The following is an 18984-nucleotide window of genomic DNA, read 5'->3' on the forward strand; positions in this document are numbered from 1 at the left end:
GGCAACCTTTGGCGTATCTACGGATTAAGTGATCAGAGCGCGGGATGGTGCACCAAAGTAAAATTTATAAGCATAAAAACTATTTTCGGAAATTCCATCCAGGTGGTTATTTGAAAAGAAGATAAAAGTTTTTATGAAAGTCCGTCATTTTAAGAATATCGATGAAAATTAGTATTAAGGCTGTTGGTGTTGGTTAAAAATAAATATAAATAAAATAAATTTCACCATTTCGTATTTATATCGAAATTAGCATATGCTAGCGACTTCATCCGCCTGCACTTCACAAATTTCAACTCCCTATTTTACCCTTTCAGAGTTTAAATTTTCAAAAATTCTTGCTTACAGGATGTCTATGTCAAAATTATAGGTATTTGCATGCCGAATTTCAGTGCGATCCATCCAGTAGGTAGTTTGAGTTGTACGTTGATAGATATTAAGATATATAGTATTCAGATAAGATGATATTATTTTATTCTTTTCAAAAGCATCGTTGTTTTTTGTCTATATTTTTCCTTAAATCCGTGGGTGGTATCAATTACGGGGGCAAAGTATGTCATTCGACCTTTCTGATAATTAAACCTTTTATTTTGTCTCTAGCTGTTATAACTAGGTATATTCGTAGAAAATTTCCCCAGACACTTGGAATGTTATCTTATAATAATTAATAGAAGTAGTTAAACTATAATATTAATATATAGATCATAAAGTTTTGCTAAATTTTAGTAAATGATGCCCTGCATAACTTTGTCCGTGGATTTACTTAGGTTTTTTTAAATTCCCATGGGAAGTCTTTGATATTCTGGGTCAAAAGTACCCTATCAATTTTCAGGAGGCAGGGTATTTCCATACCAAATGGATGGTACCCGCTACCTGGTCCACATCAATTAAGGTTTTTTTAGAAATCTCGTCGGCATTCTTGGATTTGCCGAGTCAAACATTTTATCCATCCTCAGGATGCATCCGTGAAAAGCTAGCAGACAGACATACACTTTTTCGCATTTATAATAAACGGCATTGTAAATGCCTTTGTACGTTGATCGTTGCGTTACAACATCGCATTATTTACGTTAATGTGGCCGGGACATTAGAAATTCCCGTGAACTCTGCTACAGGTAGGTATGCATTGCTAAATTTGCATCAACTCTACTCAAAGGACGTAGCGCGCAGCTAACCGCCCACAACGACTGGACAAAACGTGTCAATATTGTAGATACAGAGTGAATAGTAGGTACAACCACACACTGATTGAAATTTGTTCTCGGAACTGGGGTTGAAACATGAGAGTTACTGATTTATCAGACTTTTCGGCTTTGAATCAATTGAAACCGTATGACAAACAAGATAACAAAACAGTGTTTACAATACATTTTCTCGTAAAGTAGCTCTTATTTCACACTAGGCATACAGTACACTTTTACAACCTTTGGGCAATAAAAACATTACCACACAGTAAAGTTATTAACCTAAAAAGCTTTCCAGAACATTCATATTAATCGAATCGAACCCTCGACCTTTTAACCAGGAAGCGGACGTTTTAACAACTAAGCTATCGCGGCATTACACGGTATTCACGACGGAATTCATATTGAAAATTCATAATTGCACAATATTCCAATCCATTTATAGATACAGTGATATTATCTTTGACACAATTACGTATCGCTCTTTTCCAATTAGGAGGTAAGCTTGTTAGAGGAGCGAATTCGACAATAATATTAGTCTGATAGCTGAAGAGCTGGTATTTTTTTTTAATCTACAAGTTAATCCTTGACTGCAATCTCAGCCTGGTGGTAAGTGATGATGCAGTGTAAGATGGGACCGGGCTAACCTGCAAAGGGTATGGCAGTTTCATCAAACCTATACTCCTTTGGTTTCTACACGGCATCGTACCGGAACGCTAAATGACTTGGCGGCACGGATTTGTCGCTAGGGTGGTAACTAGCCGCGGCCGAAGCCACTAGACCAGACCATTATAAAATTCCAAACCCCATTACCTCCAACTAATAAGACCACAGCGCTTAGCACTGCGCCAGGGAGGCCGTCAAAAAGAAGAAAAAGAAATTTTGAGGTCCTTCTTCCAAAGTGAAAATTTCTATAAGCGCGTTAGGCGATCTTGGGATGGGCAAAAACTTGAAGATTGCGTCACCGTCATGCAGCTAATGTTAATTAATAGCCGCTTCAATATCTGAAGTATGACATGTTGAGCGTTTGATATGCGCGTTCTATTTCATATGTAATTATACCCAGGCGCATGCAGCTCATAGAGGTATAGAAGTACTGCCTACCCTAGTTGTGATAAATCAACACTTATTTTCCACTATGAGCTGCCAGAAAATAAGTTCTGAACCCTAATGCTCTTACCCTGGCTTTAGACCCTGTGCACACCACTGATTATACCTGCCCATATATTATTATGTATGATATCTACCTATAATTTTTGATAGCCACTTTGATTTTAGCTACTGCTATTCCATAGTTTTAAGTTTTCGCTTCTGTCGGCAGACTTCCCTATTTGACTGCCAATGTTTTCTAAGATGGAATTTGTACCTAGAGGTTTACTATAAATAAGAGTCCGGGCCCGTGGGTTGGAAATAGCGACTCCTACTAATTACCTAATATTATATTTCATTGGTTGGAAAGTTGATATAATGAATGTTTTATTTGAATTTAGATAACATAATGAATTTCATAATATCACCAAAAATATTATAAAACTCCAGATAGATAGGAATTCATGTTTTAAAAAGCTAAAACAAATTCATACGCGTGTGTTGCACGCATAAGAGTTTCCATCAAGCACCTCTTCATAATAAAAGAGCAACCGCCGAGTTTCTTGCTGGTTCTTCTCGGTAGGAAAGGCATTCCGAACCAGTGGTAGATTTTGACGATTCAAAAGTACTTTTAAAAGTCTTATGAAATAAAAATATTTTTAATTTTAGCCCACGAGCTCTCGAGCTATGGTGGGCGAAATATTTAAAGAGCTAATTTGAATATTGTCAGCCTCTGAAGCAGCAGATCGGAGCTTAACAGGGCTCTCTCCGTCACTCGTTTCATACAATCGTAGTTCCAATTTAATTTGAATATTAAGCAACCAAAGTCCATGAAATTTTGCAGACGTATTCTAGAAACTAATATCTGTGTCTGTGGTGTTTTACTTTTCTAAAAATATGTAGTTTTAAAATTACAGGGGCTCAAAGATTTGTATGAAAATTTTTAAGACCGCGTAACTTTGAAAACGAATATTTTAACAGAAATATGGAAAACCACAGACATAGATATTAGTTTATAGAATATGTCTGCAAAATTTCATGGACTTTGGTTGCTTAATATTCAAATGAAATTGGAACTACGATTGTATGAAACGAGTGACGGAGTTAGCTCTGTTAAGTACATTAGCTATTATTAGACCGTATTAAACTTTCAAGGTCGGATACTGAAACGTATTTTAATGCTGAACGTCATTAATATAATAGGTACACTAACTCTCTGATTTAATGATATTATACAACAGATATATTACCTTCATATTAAATCTACACTAATGTAATGAAATATAATATTCTCCATAATGTTCTCAAAGGTGAGTGAAGTCTGCCTATGTACGCACTTGGTCAGCAGCTTATGACCAAACCCTTCTCATACTTTGTAATATTACATGGGCCTACACATAGTTAAAACATGGCCATTAGGTTAGGTATGGTACATCGACCATACGAACCTGTTTGGGATAGTATGGAATTCTTCATTCCAAAAAGTGCGTAGCAAAATTCATCATAAAGGTATATTAAAAAGTTCACTTATACTAATTATTAATTACCTACTATAAATAAAAATATACAAGTGTAAATTAAAAATTTATAACACCCCAGTAACTAGAAAAGAGCTGATAACTTTCAAACGGCTGAACCGATTTTCTTAGATTATAGCTAAGAACACTCTCGATTAAGCCACCTTTCAAGCAAAAAAATGCGGATGCGGACAAAAAAATGATGCGGAGCGATACGAACTAGGACTAATTTAGAGCTACCTGCGTCAAATGTACTAGAACATTTGACGCCTGCCAGTGACGCTAAACCTTCCACTTTTGTTACAAGTTCCCTAATTGTAGTGAAGAGTGGTACCGTTCCACAAACTACAAAACACTCCTTTTAAGTTTTTAAAGTTCCATGAAAAAGCTCTTTTAAAAAGCTCTCACACTTTCGTTCGTACCTCGCATTATATTTTAGCCGTACTCTAAACACATCTTTTAAGTTTTTAAAGTTCCATGGAACTTAAGAAACTTAAAATGAAAACTTTTTCATGAAAAAGTTCTATTAGATAAGAAAAAGCTTTCACACTTTAGTTCGTACCTCGTATATTATTATAGCCGTAATGTCAACACTCCTTTTAAGTTTTAAAGTTCCATGAAAAATTTATATTAGCTAAGAAAAAAAGCGTTCACTAATTAGTCCGTACCTCGTACTCGTATATGTTATAGCCGTAATATAAACACTCCTTTCAAGTTTTAAAGCATTTAAAGTTTCATGAAAAAGTTCTATTAGTTAAGAAAAAGCGTACACTACTTAGTCTGTACTAATATTATAGCTATACTGTACACACTCCTTTTAAGTTTTTAAAATTCCATGAATAAGTTCTATTAGCTAAGAAAAAGCGTTCACTCCTTAATAGCCGTAATGTTTCTATGTTCGTAATGTTTGTTCCTATATGCGTACGTGCTGCCCGTAGCACGTCTCGCGAGCGACTGTGCTGGTCCTGATTCCCGAATACAGCCTCCATAATGTTTGTACACAAACTCGATATGCTTCTGCGTATCCCACACAGCCCTAGTGAACGAACGTTGAACTAGTGGGAACGAGCGGGAGCCCCTAGATACCTAGGACCATTGATGTTGGAAGCGTCAGTTTATTATTCTGAGCCCGAGACAGGCGGCAAGTCGCAGCGACTGGCGACAGCGACTGGCGACAGCGACTGGCGACAACGACAGGCGACAGCGACATTTCATTGTGCCATTATCTTTTAAATTATTGGCTTCATCAAGATTTGGTCAATACTCTGCTTTTTAGGGTTCCGTATGTCAAAAGGAAAAACAGAACCCTTATAGGATCACTTTGTTGTCTGTCTGTCTGTCCGTCCGTAAAATAAAAATCTGTTTTAGAATGTATACGCAAAGCCCTTTCTTATGCTATCCCACTCGGTATAGTTATCTTACTTTGAAAATTGAAACATATTTTTTTTTTTAATGATGTATTAACACAAATTCGCGATTTTCAGATTTATTCCTTTACTTGTGCTATAAGACCTACCTACCTGCCTTTCATGATTCTAGGTCAACGGGAAGTACCCTATAGGTTTCTTGACAGACACGACGGACGGATGGACGGACAGACAGACAACAAAGTGATCCGTTCCGTTTTTCCTTTACGGAACCCTAAAAACGTACGGAAATTTACCGTGGTGCGCGCTAGCTCTTAGATTAATTATATAGGTAAGAGATGAATCAAAGGCTCGAATAAAAAAATATAAATATTTATTATTTCTATGTAGGTGCTTAAGTTAATATTTTCTAAGCTAACTGCAATATTCTAGCGCCGTCGCTCGGCCGGCACACGAAGAAGATCGGGTGTCCTTTGTACTGTGAGATCACATTCTCCTTTACAATATCGACGTATTCCTTTTTCATCTGAAAACCGGAGATAGAAAAAAATTAAATCTCGCGCGTGCCTCAGGTTGAAATTTGAGAAACTGAAGTACAGGTGCACGACAATCGATTTTATCGGATTTGAACCCCGCACGTGAATGGTTCCATACCATCGTATGCAAGATATAACACTTTTGTGTGCAACACTGCAAGTTAATAACAGACAGCGCCATCTACAGGTAGGTACATCTAGGTAGATATAGTTTCAAAGTCACACCGGCGTAAGTGTAAGAGGACACTGCACCGTCGGAGTCTTCCTCGACATCGAGAAGGCCTTCGACCGCGTGTGGCATGCCGGCCTCCTGGCGAAGCTCCTCTCGACCAACCTACCACCCGCGATCGTGCGGCTGGTAGCATCGTTCCTGGAGGGCAGGTCCTTCCGAGTATCCGTGGAAGGCGCGGACTCCCAGCCGCGTCCGATACGGGCAGGAGTACCGCAGGGTAGCTGCCTGTCCCCGTGTCTATACGCGGTGTACACGGATGACATCCCTACCCTCGCCGAACATCTGCGCGAGGGGGAGGAAGACGTGTTGTTATCACTTTACGCTGACGACAGCGCGTATCTTGCGTCGTCGTACCACCAGATCGTCGCTATCAACCGACTCCAACGTTTGTTGGACCTGCTGCCGGAGTGGCTGGATAAATGGAGAATGGCCGTCAACGTGGGGAAGACGGCCGCCATCCTGTTCGGTGCTCGGCAACCCTACCGTCAACTCCGTCTTCGAGGGCAGGACATAGAGTGGCAGACTTCGGTGCGCTACTTGGGTTGTCACATCGACGCCAACCTGCACATGGTTCCCATGGTGAACCACGCCGTCAACCAGGCATGTGCAGCTACGTCGATGCTGCGCCAGGTCCTCGCCTCAAGCCTCTCACTGAAGACCAAGCTCCGCATCTACGGAGCCTATGTCCGCTCAAGGTTGACGTACGCGGCCCCAGCCTGGTACTCACTCTGTTCGGAGTACCAGAGACGCCGCCTACAGGTCCAGCAAAACAAGTGCCTGCGCCTAATCGTGGAAGCTCCGAGGTACGTGAGGAATGACGTCATCCATCGCGACCTCAAGACGCCCACCGTGGAGGAGTACGTCCGCACACTCGCGCGGCGCATGTTTGCGCGCGCGGACAACGGACCGTACGAACACCTCCACGGCATCGCTCCACTCATCCCTCGACCGCCGACCGGGCGTCAACTACCTCGTGAGCTCCTGCGATCGCCATCCCCGGCGCGGCACGCAGCCGACCCAAGCGACGACGATAACGACGACGCGAGATCCACCGGACATGACTCCGTCTCCGCGCTCGACAGCGAACTCAACGCCGTCGTGCGGAGACCAGCCCCGGACTGACTAACATCGGATATACAAAAAAGTCCACTAGGGCCATAAGCCAAGATGGCGGGCCCTAGCCGGTGAAATCCCGGCTAAAAGTTCGACACCAGGGTACAAAGTTGCCCTGCGCCTCACCCGGGTAAGGAGGCCATGCCTCGAGGCCCGTACCCCCGCTTGGCCATTCCGACCAAACGGAGAAGACCCGCTCATCATCACACCGGCTCAAAGATTTGTATGTAAATAGCCGGTTTAACCTAGCCGGTGAAATTCCGGCTTAAAGATTTCCACCGTGGTACAAAGTTGCCCTGCGCCTCATCGGGGCAAGGAGGCCATGCCTTGAAGCCCGTACCCCCGCTAGGCCTTCGGTCGACCGGAAAAGACCCTGTCGTCGTCCAGCTCAAAGATTTGTACCTATGTAAATCTTTGAAACCGTTAAAAATCGGTTGGTATAAAAAGCGCTGTTCCGAATCATTTACTCCTATAGCGGCTATAAAAAAACTTAATACACACTCTGTGAAAATTTCAACTCTGTGCCTATTACGGTTCATGAGATAAAGCCTGCTGATACACGGATGGACAGATGGTCGGAAAAGGAGGCAAAGTCAAAGTCAAAATCATTTATTCAAAGTAGGTACAATTGTACTCCTTTTTATGGTCGAAATTGTTTTTGTACGATATAGTGGGTGATAATTAATTACGTAACTTAAAAACTAAAGCTACGAGGGTTCCAAACGCGTCCAAGTCTGAGAAGAGCCCACAACAAACTTAACGGGCTTAGTACCTAGTAGGGTTGCGTTGGCACCATTCGAGTACGGAACCCTAAAATGAACGAGTTCTTACCAGGGCAATAACACAGCCTCCAAATCCCCCGCCGGTCATCCTAGCGCCATACACTCCTGGCGCCGCCCGCATTATATCCACGAGTTCATCCAGCTCGGGACACGACACCTCCATTAGCTTGCTAAGTGATTCATGGGACTTGTAAAATAGCTGACCTACCTAAAATGAAAACATTTATTTAAAAAAAATCATTTATTTCTTAGACCTACTTATGTTTACAGCATCTCTAGGAGGTTGGAACCTTCATTTAGGAGTAAGAAGAACTACTTCTGTGTCAGAAGAAGAAGTTTTATGTATCTGAGACACAATCTAAGAAAATCAAAAGTAGTAGAGAGAGAGCCAACGCGTGCCAGACCTTCGTTAATTCATAAAAACTGAAAACAAAAAAAAAAAAAAATCTTAATAAATAATAGCCTAAAACTAACCGCATCAAATTCTTTTTGTGGTAACAACTGGGCCACCTCTTCTGTGCGTGCTATCTCTTCAACCACGTGTTTCGCTCTCTTCAGAACGAGTTCGTCGCACTTCTGGAGTTTTAGTTCTGAAACAAACATCCCGGCAACATCACCGGTAACGTCAGAAAGTTCGGAGCTGGATGTCCAATTTCGATACTTATATTTTTTTCTACAGTAAGAGTAGGTAAGTACCTAAAGCCAAAAACTGTTCATTGACCTTAAAACTAATTAATAAATTTGATTCTTGGAATAAATGTTATACTAGACCAGTTGCTGAAATTTTTTCTAGCTTAAGTGACCTTTTCACTAAATTGAAACTGAATAGGTACTGTGCGTTGTTTTCAAAGAATTCTCTGGAAAACCTTTCAAGGAGCTGGATTTTCACCGACTTAAGTTTAATGCATTTTGTTGTTTGTATATTTTGTCGCGTTTGAATAGGTATCAAAGCACAATAAATGTTGTTGAACTCAGTCAGAAGTTAAGTCAATTCCCAGTAGTTTGTAGATGAACTGGACCATGATAAACTTTGAATTGCACTCGGGATATGGGATCCGTGATCCGTCCAACTTTGTATTATGTTCGCAAACTGGAATGCAATCGGAACAGCAAGTGCCAGTTATTCCCGGTAAAGGATCTACCTGATGGAACAAGTCCGTGAGAAACCATCTAGGTTCCAAGAAGATAGAAAGTGTCTAGGTCTGTATAGTCGTTATTCCTCATCACTGAGGGTCGTGCCCCTTTTCCATTAATCCCATAATGGTAGGAGTTCTCTTCGGAAAATAATGCGATGGGTTCCCAGATTCTTCCGCATACAACAGTAACTAGTAAAGAGATCGAGATTTCGACTGGTAATAACCGAGATCGACGTGATAACGTGCTCTCCGAGGCACGGAAGAAACGAAATTCGAACATTGAAGTCGGTCACCCATCCAATTACCGACTTGGATCAACGTTGCTTAACAATCACAATCGATCGATTTGCGTTATCACAACTCCCTAACATTACTAACAATCTAACGGTATTTACAATCTCATAATCTAACGGTATTTAGTCGATGCCTACGACTTCGCCCGCGTGGATTTAGGTTTTTCAAAATCCCGTGGGAACTCTTTGATTTTCCGGGATAAAAAGTAGCCTATGTGCTAATCCAGGATGTTATTTATCTCCATTCCTTTCAGCCAAATCCGTCTAATGGTTTTTACGTGAAGGAGTAACAGTCATACACACGCACACAGACACACACATACACACAAACTTTCGCCTTTATAATATTATAGTGTGAAGTGCGATTTCACAGTGGCATATAGCTACACACCTTCTAAATCTTCAACACGTGCACTCCTCAGTGAAGGTATCTTGAGTTTCTTGGCAGCCTCTTGGCACTGAGCTCTCCGCTGGGGATATTCGCTGCCAGTCAGCTGGTGTTTGACGTTAGAGTTCACCACCAGTATCACTGCGTCCTCCGAGTCTACTGGGATTTGTGTTGACACCAGTGATCTATGAAAAAAAACTTGGTAAGTATATGAGTTTTGTAAATAATACAACATGGGCTAAGAGCCAGCGCGTGCCAGACCTTCGATGTTTTATAAAAGCTGAAAGTTTCATTGCGTATTGTACACAGTTCACGACAGTTCAAGTTAGGAAACTTCTAACGAAACGTCGAGGCTTCGACGTCACTGGCAGGCGTCACGTATGTTAGTATTTTTGACGCTAGGTAGCCTAAGGTAGCCTATGAAACGCCTATTTTTCTTTGATTTCACGTCACTAATATTTCACATAACTATCGTCGATTCAGGATCAAACCGCGAATTGCCTTACTCTAGTTCACTATCAAAAATACCTATAGTTAGCGACAAGTCGAGATGGCAATCGAGGTATGAGGTGGGGGACGCCCCGCACACCCGCACGTCACCCGCGCTATCCCGCACCGAGTTAGCACGGGGGCTGTGCGGGTGTGCGGGGCGTCCCCACCCCGACTGCTATCTTGACCTGTCGCATACTTTTCGTTTCATAGTCTACCTAGACTTCCTACATTTGACGCCAGTGTAGGTGAACACTCGACGTTTCGTTACAAGCTTCATAACAGTCGTAAGTCGTGGTAGTAGTTACCTAAGGGCATTCCCACAGAAATCCAAATAAATAGATACATTTTATATCTATGGGCATTCCGAACCAGTGCAGTGCTAAGATCGACGACAGTTCGAAAGCTCTGTTAACAAGTTTATTTGCATAAAAACTTTCTACTCTATACAACTCAAATACGTGAGGTCTGAAAAATACTTAAGATAAGTTAATATTTAGATAGTGACTGGCGAAAGCGTCCTATGCTAACAGTTTCAATAAGATCTCTCACACATAGCCATCCATGATGAAATTCCACCCAGTATTGCAAAAGTCAATTTGTAAATAAATTAAATGTAAAAAAACCATTTCAAAGTTAAGCTTTTTACTAAAATACCTACTACTTACTAAAAAATATAAAATTGAAAAGTGCCTAGTCTTTCAACTGTAGGCAGGTACTACTATCATACTTTCGTACTAATATTATAAAGGCGAAAGATTGTGTGTATGTGTGTGTGTGTATATTAGTTACTCCTTCACGAAAAAACCACTGGATGGATTTGGCTGTAATTCGGAATGGAGATAGATAATATCCTGAAAATCAAAGCGACCCCACGGGATTTCGAAACCTCCTAAATTCAGTCAGCTAGTATTATCTGCCATATGAGTGGTCCAATGCCCTTCCATCTTCCACCTCCATCATCATCATCAGAGATAATCAATAGAATCATAATCATCTATTGTCATCCAAACCACACGTGTTTATTTCAACTCAATCGGACAGTAAAATTGGAAGTAGGTAGCAGAAAATTCAGTTACCAATTTCGATAGAATACCAACATTATATGAATAAGTTAACTCAATAAAAAGCTTTTAAATAAAAATAGGATATATATACACAAAAATATTTTTTTAAACCTAAAAAATGATTTCGAAATTTTTGTGCAAACAACTCGAGTGTTATAAAACTCGTAAGGGCCGGGGCACACATGGCGGAGCGCAGCGCAGAGCATTTTTCACAGTCAAAATATTATCGACATTATCCTCATTGAAATAATATCTAAAATCAATTGTGCATTCTCTGGTAGAAATTCGCGTAATGTGAACGCGAAACTTCACTGGCATGCTCTGCGCTGCGCTCCGCCATATGTGCGAGTGTCATTATTATTATTGGCTTACACTACAGAAATCATCCAATTACAGTTTTATTATACTTAAGTATAGATTACTGATAGTTTTTAATAGCTTTTAATGAAAACTTTACTAAAATATTAATTTGAAATATGATCCTACAAGCTGTCTCAGATTTCACAATTATTTCTTAGGCTCTAAAGTAACTTTAGTCTCTGATCTTAAATAAGACTTTTTAAACATTTTCATAAGATGGAGCCTAGGTCTTAGGTCTGATGATTTATATGGAATTTGGTACAGATGTAGCTTGAATCTTAGAGATGGACATAGGCTACCTTTTATCCCGTAAAATCAAAGAGGGAAAATCTAAATCCAATCGAATGAAGTCGCTGCGATCATAATAATATGGTAGAAAATTATAAGAAAGAAGGATTTTTTATTCACATAAACTTTTACAAGTACTTTGACTCGTCAAAATATGCATCTACCACTGGTTCGGAATGCCTACCGAGAAGAACCCGCAAGAAACTCGGCGGTTGCTCTTTTGATGATTCAATTTACGATAGTATTATGCTATTGGTAAGTATTTCTATAAATATAATAAATAGTATTTGTGACTTGATGCTACAAGTTTAGCCTCATTTCATTTCAGTCATATAATTCCAGATTGTAGAGGAGGTAGGTAGTGCAATGACTTGCTTTCATACAAAATAACAAACATAAACTAACGTATGAAGTAGTAGTGCCTGAAGCAAGCATTAAATTAGAAACTGACTCGGAATTACTGGTCATGTTGACCAGTATGTGATCCACGTGCAAGTTGGAAACTACTCTACCATCTATGTTAAGTTATTGCCTTAATAAGCATCAGGTTAAAACTAAATGTCTATAATTTTAATATATTATGCTAAAAATATAGACCCATAGTTTCATGTCTATTATGAGAATAAATATGTTAAACTACACTAAATTTTTTTGATGTAATATAGTAAGAATATAACATGTAAAAAGAAATTTAGAAAAAGGCTCTGACATATATCAGAGGAATTCTGTTTAAATAATATAAAAAAAAATAAGCATCAGGTATTAAAGTTACGATTTCACTGTACCTAATGTTAGAGTCAAAGACGGACGGACAAACCGGCTTGAATGTGACAATGAATTGAAAAATTCAATTCTTTTATGTGTAGGGGAAATACCCTAAAAATGTTTTACTACTTTGTCCGCGTGATTAATTCTTTTTTACTTAGGTGTAAATATTTATGTCAAATTACAGCTTGATAGTATTTACCTAGTTCTTAAGAGTATCTGTACTAAGCCGCGGATGGTTGGACAGACGGATGGGCATGGCGAAAAGACTATTAGGGACTATATATAAAACTATAAAGCAATCTTTGAATATTTTGGGTAGATTTAGAAAGAATTGAACTAACAGCTATTGGTCTTGTATGATTTACTTCATACAAAACCGTGCCATATACTGACCTGCAGTCTATTAGCAGCGCATGGTCCTTCTTGCCCAGAGTGACGATGAACTGGTCCATGATCCCGCACGGCATGCCGGGAAACTCGTGCTCTGCCTTCTGACATAGCTGCGCCTTTTCTACGGGACTGTCGATCATAAGATAATAACTTAGATAGAAGATAACTTATTTAATAGATTTTTTACTTGAACACGGGCCCTGACTGTGATCTCACCTAGTGGAACGGACTAGCCCCGGCCGAAGCCAGACCAGAAACAATGTAGAAATTATTTCCAAACCAAGAGTTGTATCTTAGACTTCGTCATGGTAACAAAATTATTAAGTACCTATGTAAGGCTATCTTATGCACAACACACTACAAAAATTCCAAACCTACCCTCTTAGGGGTTGAATTTTCAAAAATCCTTTACTAGCGGATGTCTACGTCACAATAGCATGCCAAAGGAGATCATTCATTTTGGGACTTTTCTGAAAGTGCCGGCCACTGAATGATCTCCTTTCAGCCCAATCGGTCCAGTAGTTTGATATGTGCGTTGATAGATCTGTCAGGCAGCTTTTATATACGAGTACCTACCAACTTAGATACTTTAAAGAGATCAAAGATCAGCGAGCAGCTTGTATTTCTCACGCTGTTTGTTTGCTCAATAAAGCTCTTTGCAATGTTCGTAGAAGACTCTGATACGCAATATGTACGACCTAGGTCCACCCAGTCCACGCGATCTAAACTGGGTCAGCACGGGCTATCCTTTGTTGTCCCAGCTAATGAGATTGCGTTGAACTAGAACTCATATAACATAATACATAATGATATACATTACTATCATTGCCTGAAAGAGATCACTAGGTAGCGATAAGGCTGCCAAATTGTACCTATCTTTTTTTTATTCGCCCTTTTTTAGCCCTTGACTGCAATCTCATCTGGTGGTAAGTGATAATGCAGTCTAAGATGGAAGCGGGCTAACTTGGAAGGGGTATGGCAGTTTTGATTAAAACCATTTTGGTTTCTACATGGCATCGTACCGGAACACTAAATCGCTTGGCGGAACGGTTTTGCTGGTAAGGTATTAACTATCCACGGCCGAAGCCTCCCACCAGACCAGACCAGAAAAGAAATTATACAAACCTATATTTTTGTTTCGCTTGATGTGTTTTTCTATAATAATTTTGTGGTGTAGGTACAATAAAATTAATATTCATTCATTTATTCATTCATTCATATACCTACATAAATACCTACTCAACTCTGTTTCCAGTTAGCGCTTCCAGGAATGTGAAGAAGGCGACCTCTAAAGATGCACTACTGGATACTCCAGATCCCATTGGAACATCTGATACCACCACTGTGTCGAATCCACGCACTTTACCTAATAAAAGCAAATTAAAAGGTATTAAACAATGATGGGAAACTTAGGCAGATATTTGCTGAAGCAATTTTGAACAAACTTTTGATATTGAAGACAGACAGACTTACATGTCGAATCCACGCACTTTTACCTGATAAAAGCAAGTTGAAAGGTATAAAAAATGATGAAAAACTTAGGCAGACTTTTACTGAAAACCAACTTTTGAGATTGAAGAGACAATGAGAAACAAAGGAACCAACAAACAAACAAACATGGCAACGAAACGCCTGTATGAATGGCTGAGCCAAATCGCCTCTACTTAGGCTAAAGTCTGAACTTAGGTACCTATAATTGCTCTTACTTTACTTACTAGGAAAGTTAGCGACCACGCCCTTAACATAATTCGCCCAGGCCGGTTCGCCAGGTTTCAGGGCAGCTACTGATGTAGCAGGGAAGGATGCGTCCACCTCTTGGCCGCTAGCCAGGATGGAGAGGATCCGGCATTCGTCAGTGTCGTTGTAGGCACCCACCACGATAGTCAGGAATGGTAAGGCCTGGAGAATTTAATAAGCTAGCTTAAGTAACATGGGCTCTTTTTAGGGTTCCGTACCCGAAGGGTGCCAACGGGATCCTATTACTTACTAAGACTCCGCTGTCCGTCCGTCCGTAAGTCCGTCTGTCCGTCCGTCCGTCCATCCGTCAGCTGGCTGTATCTCGTGAATAGGCAGAGAGTTGAAATTTTCACAGAACGTGTATCTATTGTCGCTATAACAATAAGTGAGGCGTGATGTGATTTTATCTTCATATTTTTTAACAATAATTGTTTACAACATAAGTTGATCCTCTATGAGTTGCCGTTGGACGTTCTCTTGTTTCTGACTGACCGAAACAACGCGCCTGTCGATTGTGTAGCAAATGACTTCGAAATGTTAGAACCGCCAAAAAATTTGATACTTATGTTGGTATAATGTGGTGTGACTGTGAACTGAATTTTTATAAGGTATACCTTATAAAAATTCAGTTAGCATCTAGACTTGAAATCAACTCGAGTCTATAGGAGATATTGTTAATTTAGCAATAAACTTGTGTACAATAAACAATTGTGTGTGTTGTGTAGTATACAATTTTGTTGTACATTGTATAGAATTATTGTACATACACATCTGCGACCAAACTGTATCCGAAAACTAACTAAAATGTAAATAGGCTACCTATTCGGCGTACTGGCCGAGTTTCTACTTCCATACAACAAGTGCACAATTTTAACTTTTTGCTATTTTATCCGCTATCGCGAGAGAACATTCCAGAAATGCAATTTTAAACTTCCTGATTTTATTCGTTCTTTTTTTTTTCTCTCATTTATTTATTTATCACATTTTATCCTATTTTTAAACAATAAAATAACGAAAACAACAGAAAAAATAACAGAAACAACAAAAAATAAAATAACATCAACAACAAAATCAATAAATAACAGAAACAAAAGAGAAATAAAATAACATAAACAACAAAAAACTAAAGTAACGGAAAAAAAATCATTGAATAAAAATATGATAAAATATATCCCACTAGCAGCGGTTATTCGTTCTTATTATTAAACATTTTTAATTTTTTGTTTCCATCTCGTAAACTAATATTATAACGGGTGAACTAGAACGCAAGCAAAAACGAAAACAGGAGATTGTATACCTACTGATGACAAGATACCACGAAAAAAACGTGGAAAATAAATAAAAAATCCTGTGTTTTAAAAAATTCACAATATATTGCAAATAAAACATCTGACTGACGCCAGAGGTCAACGAACGTTGCGTAAGTAGGTCACTCGGGTTCAATGCCGCGTCGCAGGTGGGGCATTGACTCGAATTTTGCACGCTATACATTGCGGGTTTGAAAAATACTAAACCACTAAAACTACAAAATAAGGCAATTTATTTATAAAGGTTATTGGCATTGGATTGTGTTTAGGTTAATAATAACGCTAAGTTTTTAACCCCCGACCCAAAAAGAGGGGTGTTATAAGTTTGACGTGTGTATCTGTGTATCTGTGTGTCTGTGTATCTGTCTGTGGCACCGTAGCGGCTAAACTAATGAACCGATTTTAATTTAGTTTTTTGTTTGAAAGGTGGCTTGATCGAGAGTGTTCTTAGCTATAATCCAAGAAAAGCGGTTCAGCCGTTTGAAAGTTATCAGCTCTTTTCTAGTTACTGTAATTTTCACTTGTCGGGGGTGTTATAAATTTTTAATTTACACTTGTTGCAGAGTCTAACTAGAAGCGTTCTGGTTACACCCTGTATTATCTAAAGGAAGGTACTTGCCCACTTGATTAGGATTGGATTACAAGCGGATTAGACGTAATAAATTATCACTAAGTACATAGGTAGATAACATCTGATAATTGGCGTGGTTATGCACAATGTGGTGATATTATCATAAAGTAATTATTGTATCTTACATAAAAATTGTTTATACGGCGAATTATTAAAATATTATGACTGCAGAAGTAACGTGGATTAAATTTATATTTTAAATCGAGTATTTTATTAAAAGAAGATTTTCGTTTTAAGACCATTCAGCCAGCTAGAAATATATTGTAGTAAAAATTGTCATTTTATATCAATTTAGTCTGTTCAAAATATGGCCTCTTTATCTCAATAAGTCTGATAAAATACAAACCACAGGTAAGACAAATCCTTCGCAATAATCGACATGCTCGCCTATAAGGTTGACGCGACCGGGCGCCGCGGACGCCGCGGTTGGCTCGCGACCGAACGCCGCGACAAACTTGTCGCGCGCCTGACGCAGTAGTGTGGACTCGCCTTTAGCTACTGCTTCTGTCATCTGGAATAAGGATATTTCGTAAATGTAATTCCTCAAGTATACCACATTTTGTCCGATGCCAAGTCAAACATGGGGTTATTGCAGAGGCGGATATACCTAACAAGTGTAAATTAAAAAAATTTAACACCCCCGACAAAAGGTTACAGTAACTAGTAAAGAGCTGATAACTTTCAAACGGCTGAACCGATTTTCTTGGATTATAGCTAAGAACACTCGATCAAGCCACCTTTCAAACAAAAAAAAAACTAAATTAAAATCGGTTCATTAGTTTAGGAGCTACGATGCCACAGTCAGATACACAGATACACCGATACACAGATATACACGTCAAACTTATAACACCCCTCTTTTTGGGTCGGGGGTTAAAAAACCGCTGACTAGAGAGCAAACGTTCATTAAAATATTCAAATCCCTGTTTTCCCGAGGTCAAAAATCTTTGTGCAAACGCAATTTTTACCCACTTCCTAGTTTTATCGTAGCCTCTTTTACGGATACAAAGATCCAATCAGTCTGCGCACACTGACTTTATTATACTAGAATGCTTTGTGATAAAAACATACGATTATTCTTGAACGAGGTCTCCTAATGTTTTTTTTTTTTTCACTATACCGGAGACCTATATGGTTATTAGGTACACAGCTGTACAAAGTTGAGCCTGAAGCTATACTGAAGTCACTGAAACTAGAAGGGGGGGCGGCATACATCGTAAAATGACGTAGGTAAACGATTAGGTTTACATTGTTTTACGTGCAAACATTCAACATTTTCAATGTCTCGGTTAGCGAAGGCTGTGTTCCTATAGGGCTATGAGGGATATGACGTATTTTTATTTTTTACCAGCTAGTAACTCGTCCAAATCAGTTAAACGGATGGGCTGTGAAAAGGTAACAAACAGACAAACTTTCGCATTTAGGTATATTATTATTAATAGTATGGATTGAATAGAAGTCCTCTCAAAAACAGACAAAGGAAATATACCTACACAGCCTTTTAATTCTCTGCACAAAAATAATCTAGGGTATCTAAAAGTTAGCAACGAGTTACTTAATACATAATAATATTATTTTGAAAATTAAATATTGTTTTAGACTTGTTTATTTTGGGAAACATCCCTAAGTTCGAACTAAGTACCTATCCTTTTGTTTTGCCCTGTAAGTTCAGTATTAAGTAAATTAAGTTCTGTTTTGCCACAGGACACTCAAAGGTCACTTCGCATTCGTCCATTCTGAGTAAAGTTACTGTGGGTACATAATTACTGCTGTGTGAATTTTTTGAATTGCTTTTTCCAACACAACAACACTTTTAAAAAGAGCTTTTTAGGGTTCCCTATGCCATCCGTCCGTCCGTCCGTCCGTTTATTAGCGGTCTGTATCTCGTGAATCGCAATAGTTAGAGCGGAACCCTCCGTGTGCGAGTCCAACTCGCACTTGGCACGTTTTTGAGTAATTTAAGTAATTTGAACTATATTCCACCAGTCCACACAAAGTAGGTACACAAGTGTAAATTAAAAATTTATAACACCCGGGGACAAGTGAAGGTTACAGTAACTAGAAAAGAGCTGATAACTTTCAAACGACTGAACCGATTTTTTTTGGATTATAGCTAAGAACACTCTCAACACAATAGGGTACTAGGGTAATAAAAATACAAAGCAGTTATTCCATAAAAAAAATCCCACTTACCTTCAAGCTTTCGAAGTTTGAAGCACAGTTATAGTATTATAATATTTATACACGTTACGAGCACCGCGCACTGTCACTCCTCCAGGATGATGCGGCGCGAGTTCAATTAGTAATAAAAAC

At 39.2% G+C, this 18984-nt stretch overlaps 1 protein-coding gene across 2 annotated transcripts; it reads right to left on the bottom strand.

The window, feature by feature from the left end:
- Window positions 1-5510: 5510 nt before the first annotated feature.
- Window positions 5511-18984, bottom strand: LOC123871614 (galactokinase-like). 2 transcript variants are annotated; one of them, XM_045915522.1, is made up of 9 exons: window positions 18865-18984; window positions 17018-17182; window positions 14712-14895; window positions 14236-14362; window positions 13000-13125; window positions 9638-9819; window positions 8292-8407; window positions 7867-8025; window positions 5511-5680 (listed from the first exon to the last, which is right to left on the bottom strand). In XM_045915522.1, exons 2-9 carry the CDS (start codon window positions 17180-17182, stop codon window positions 5564-5566), a joined length of 1176 nt encoding a protein of 391 aa, XP_045771478.1. In that variant the 5' UTR covers window positions 18865-18984; the 3' UTR covers window positions 5511-5563. The 2 variants fall into 2 exon arrangements, with proteins under 2 accessions (XP_045771478.1, XP_045771480.1); XM_045915524.1 differs by lacking the exon at window positions 18865-18984 and adding an exon at window positions 17743-17799.

Source organism: Maniola jurtina, chromosome 14 (genome assembly GCF_905333055.1).
Source record: "Maniola jurtina chromosome 14, ilManJurt1.1, whole genome shotgun sequence".
NCBI classification, from domain to species: domain Eukaryota; kingdom Metazoa; phylum Arthropoda; class Insecta; order Lepidoptera; family Nymphalidae; genus Maniola; species Maniola jurtina.

Coding starts and splice junctions, on each gene's coding strand:
- LOC123871614 (XM_045915522.1), bottom strand. CDS start 17,182: ATGACAGAAGCAGTAGCTAAAGGCGAGTCCACACTACTGCGTCAGGCG. Junction 14,363..14,711: donor CGTGGTCGCTAACTTTCCTA/GTAAGTAAAGTA, acceptor TGCTTTTATTAG/GTAAAGTGCGTGGATTCGAC. Junction 8,026..8,291: donor CACAAAAAGAATTTGATGCG/GTTAGTTTTAGG, acceptor TTTTCATTTTAG/GTAGGTCAGCTATTTTACAA.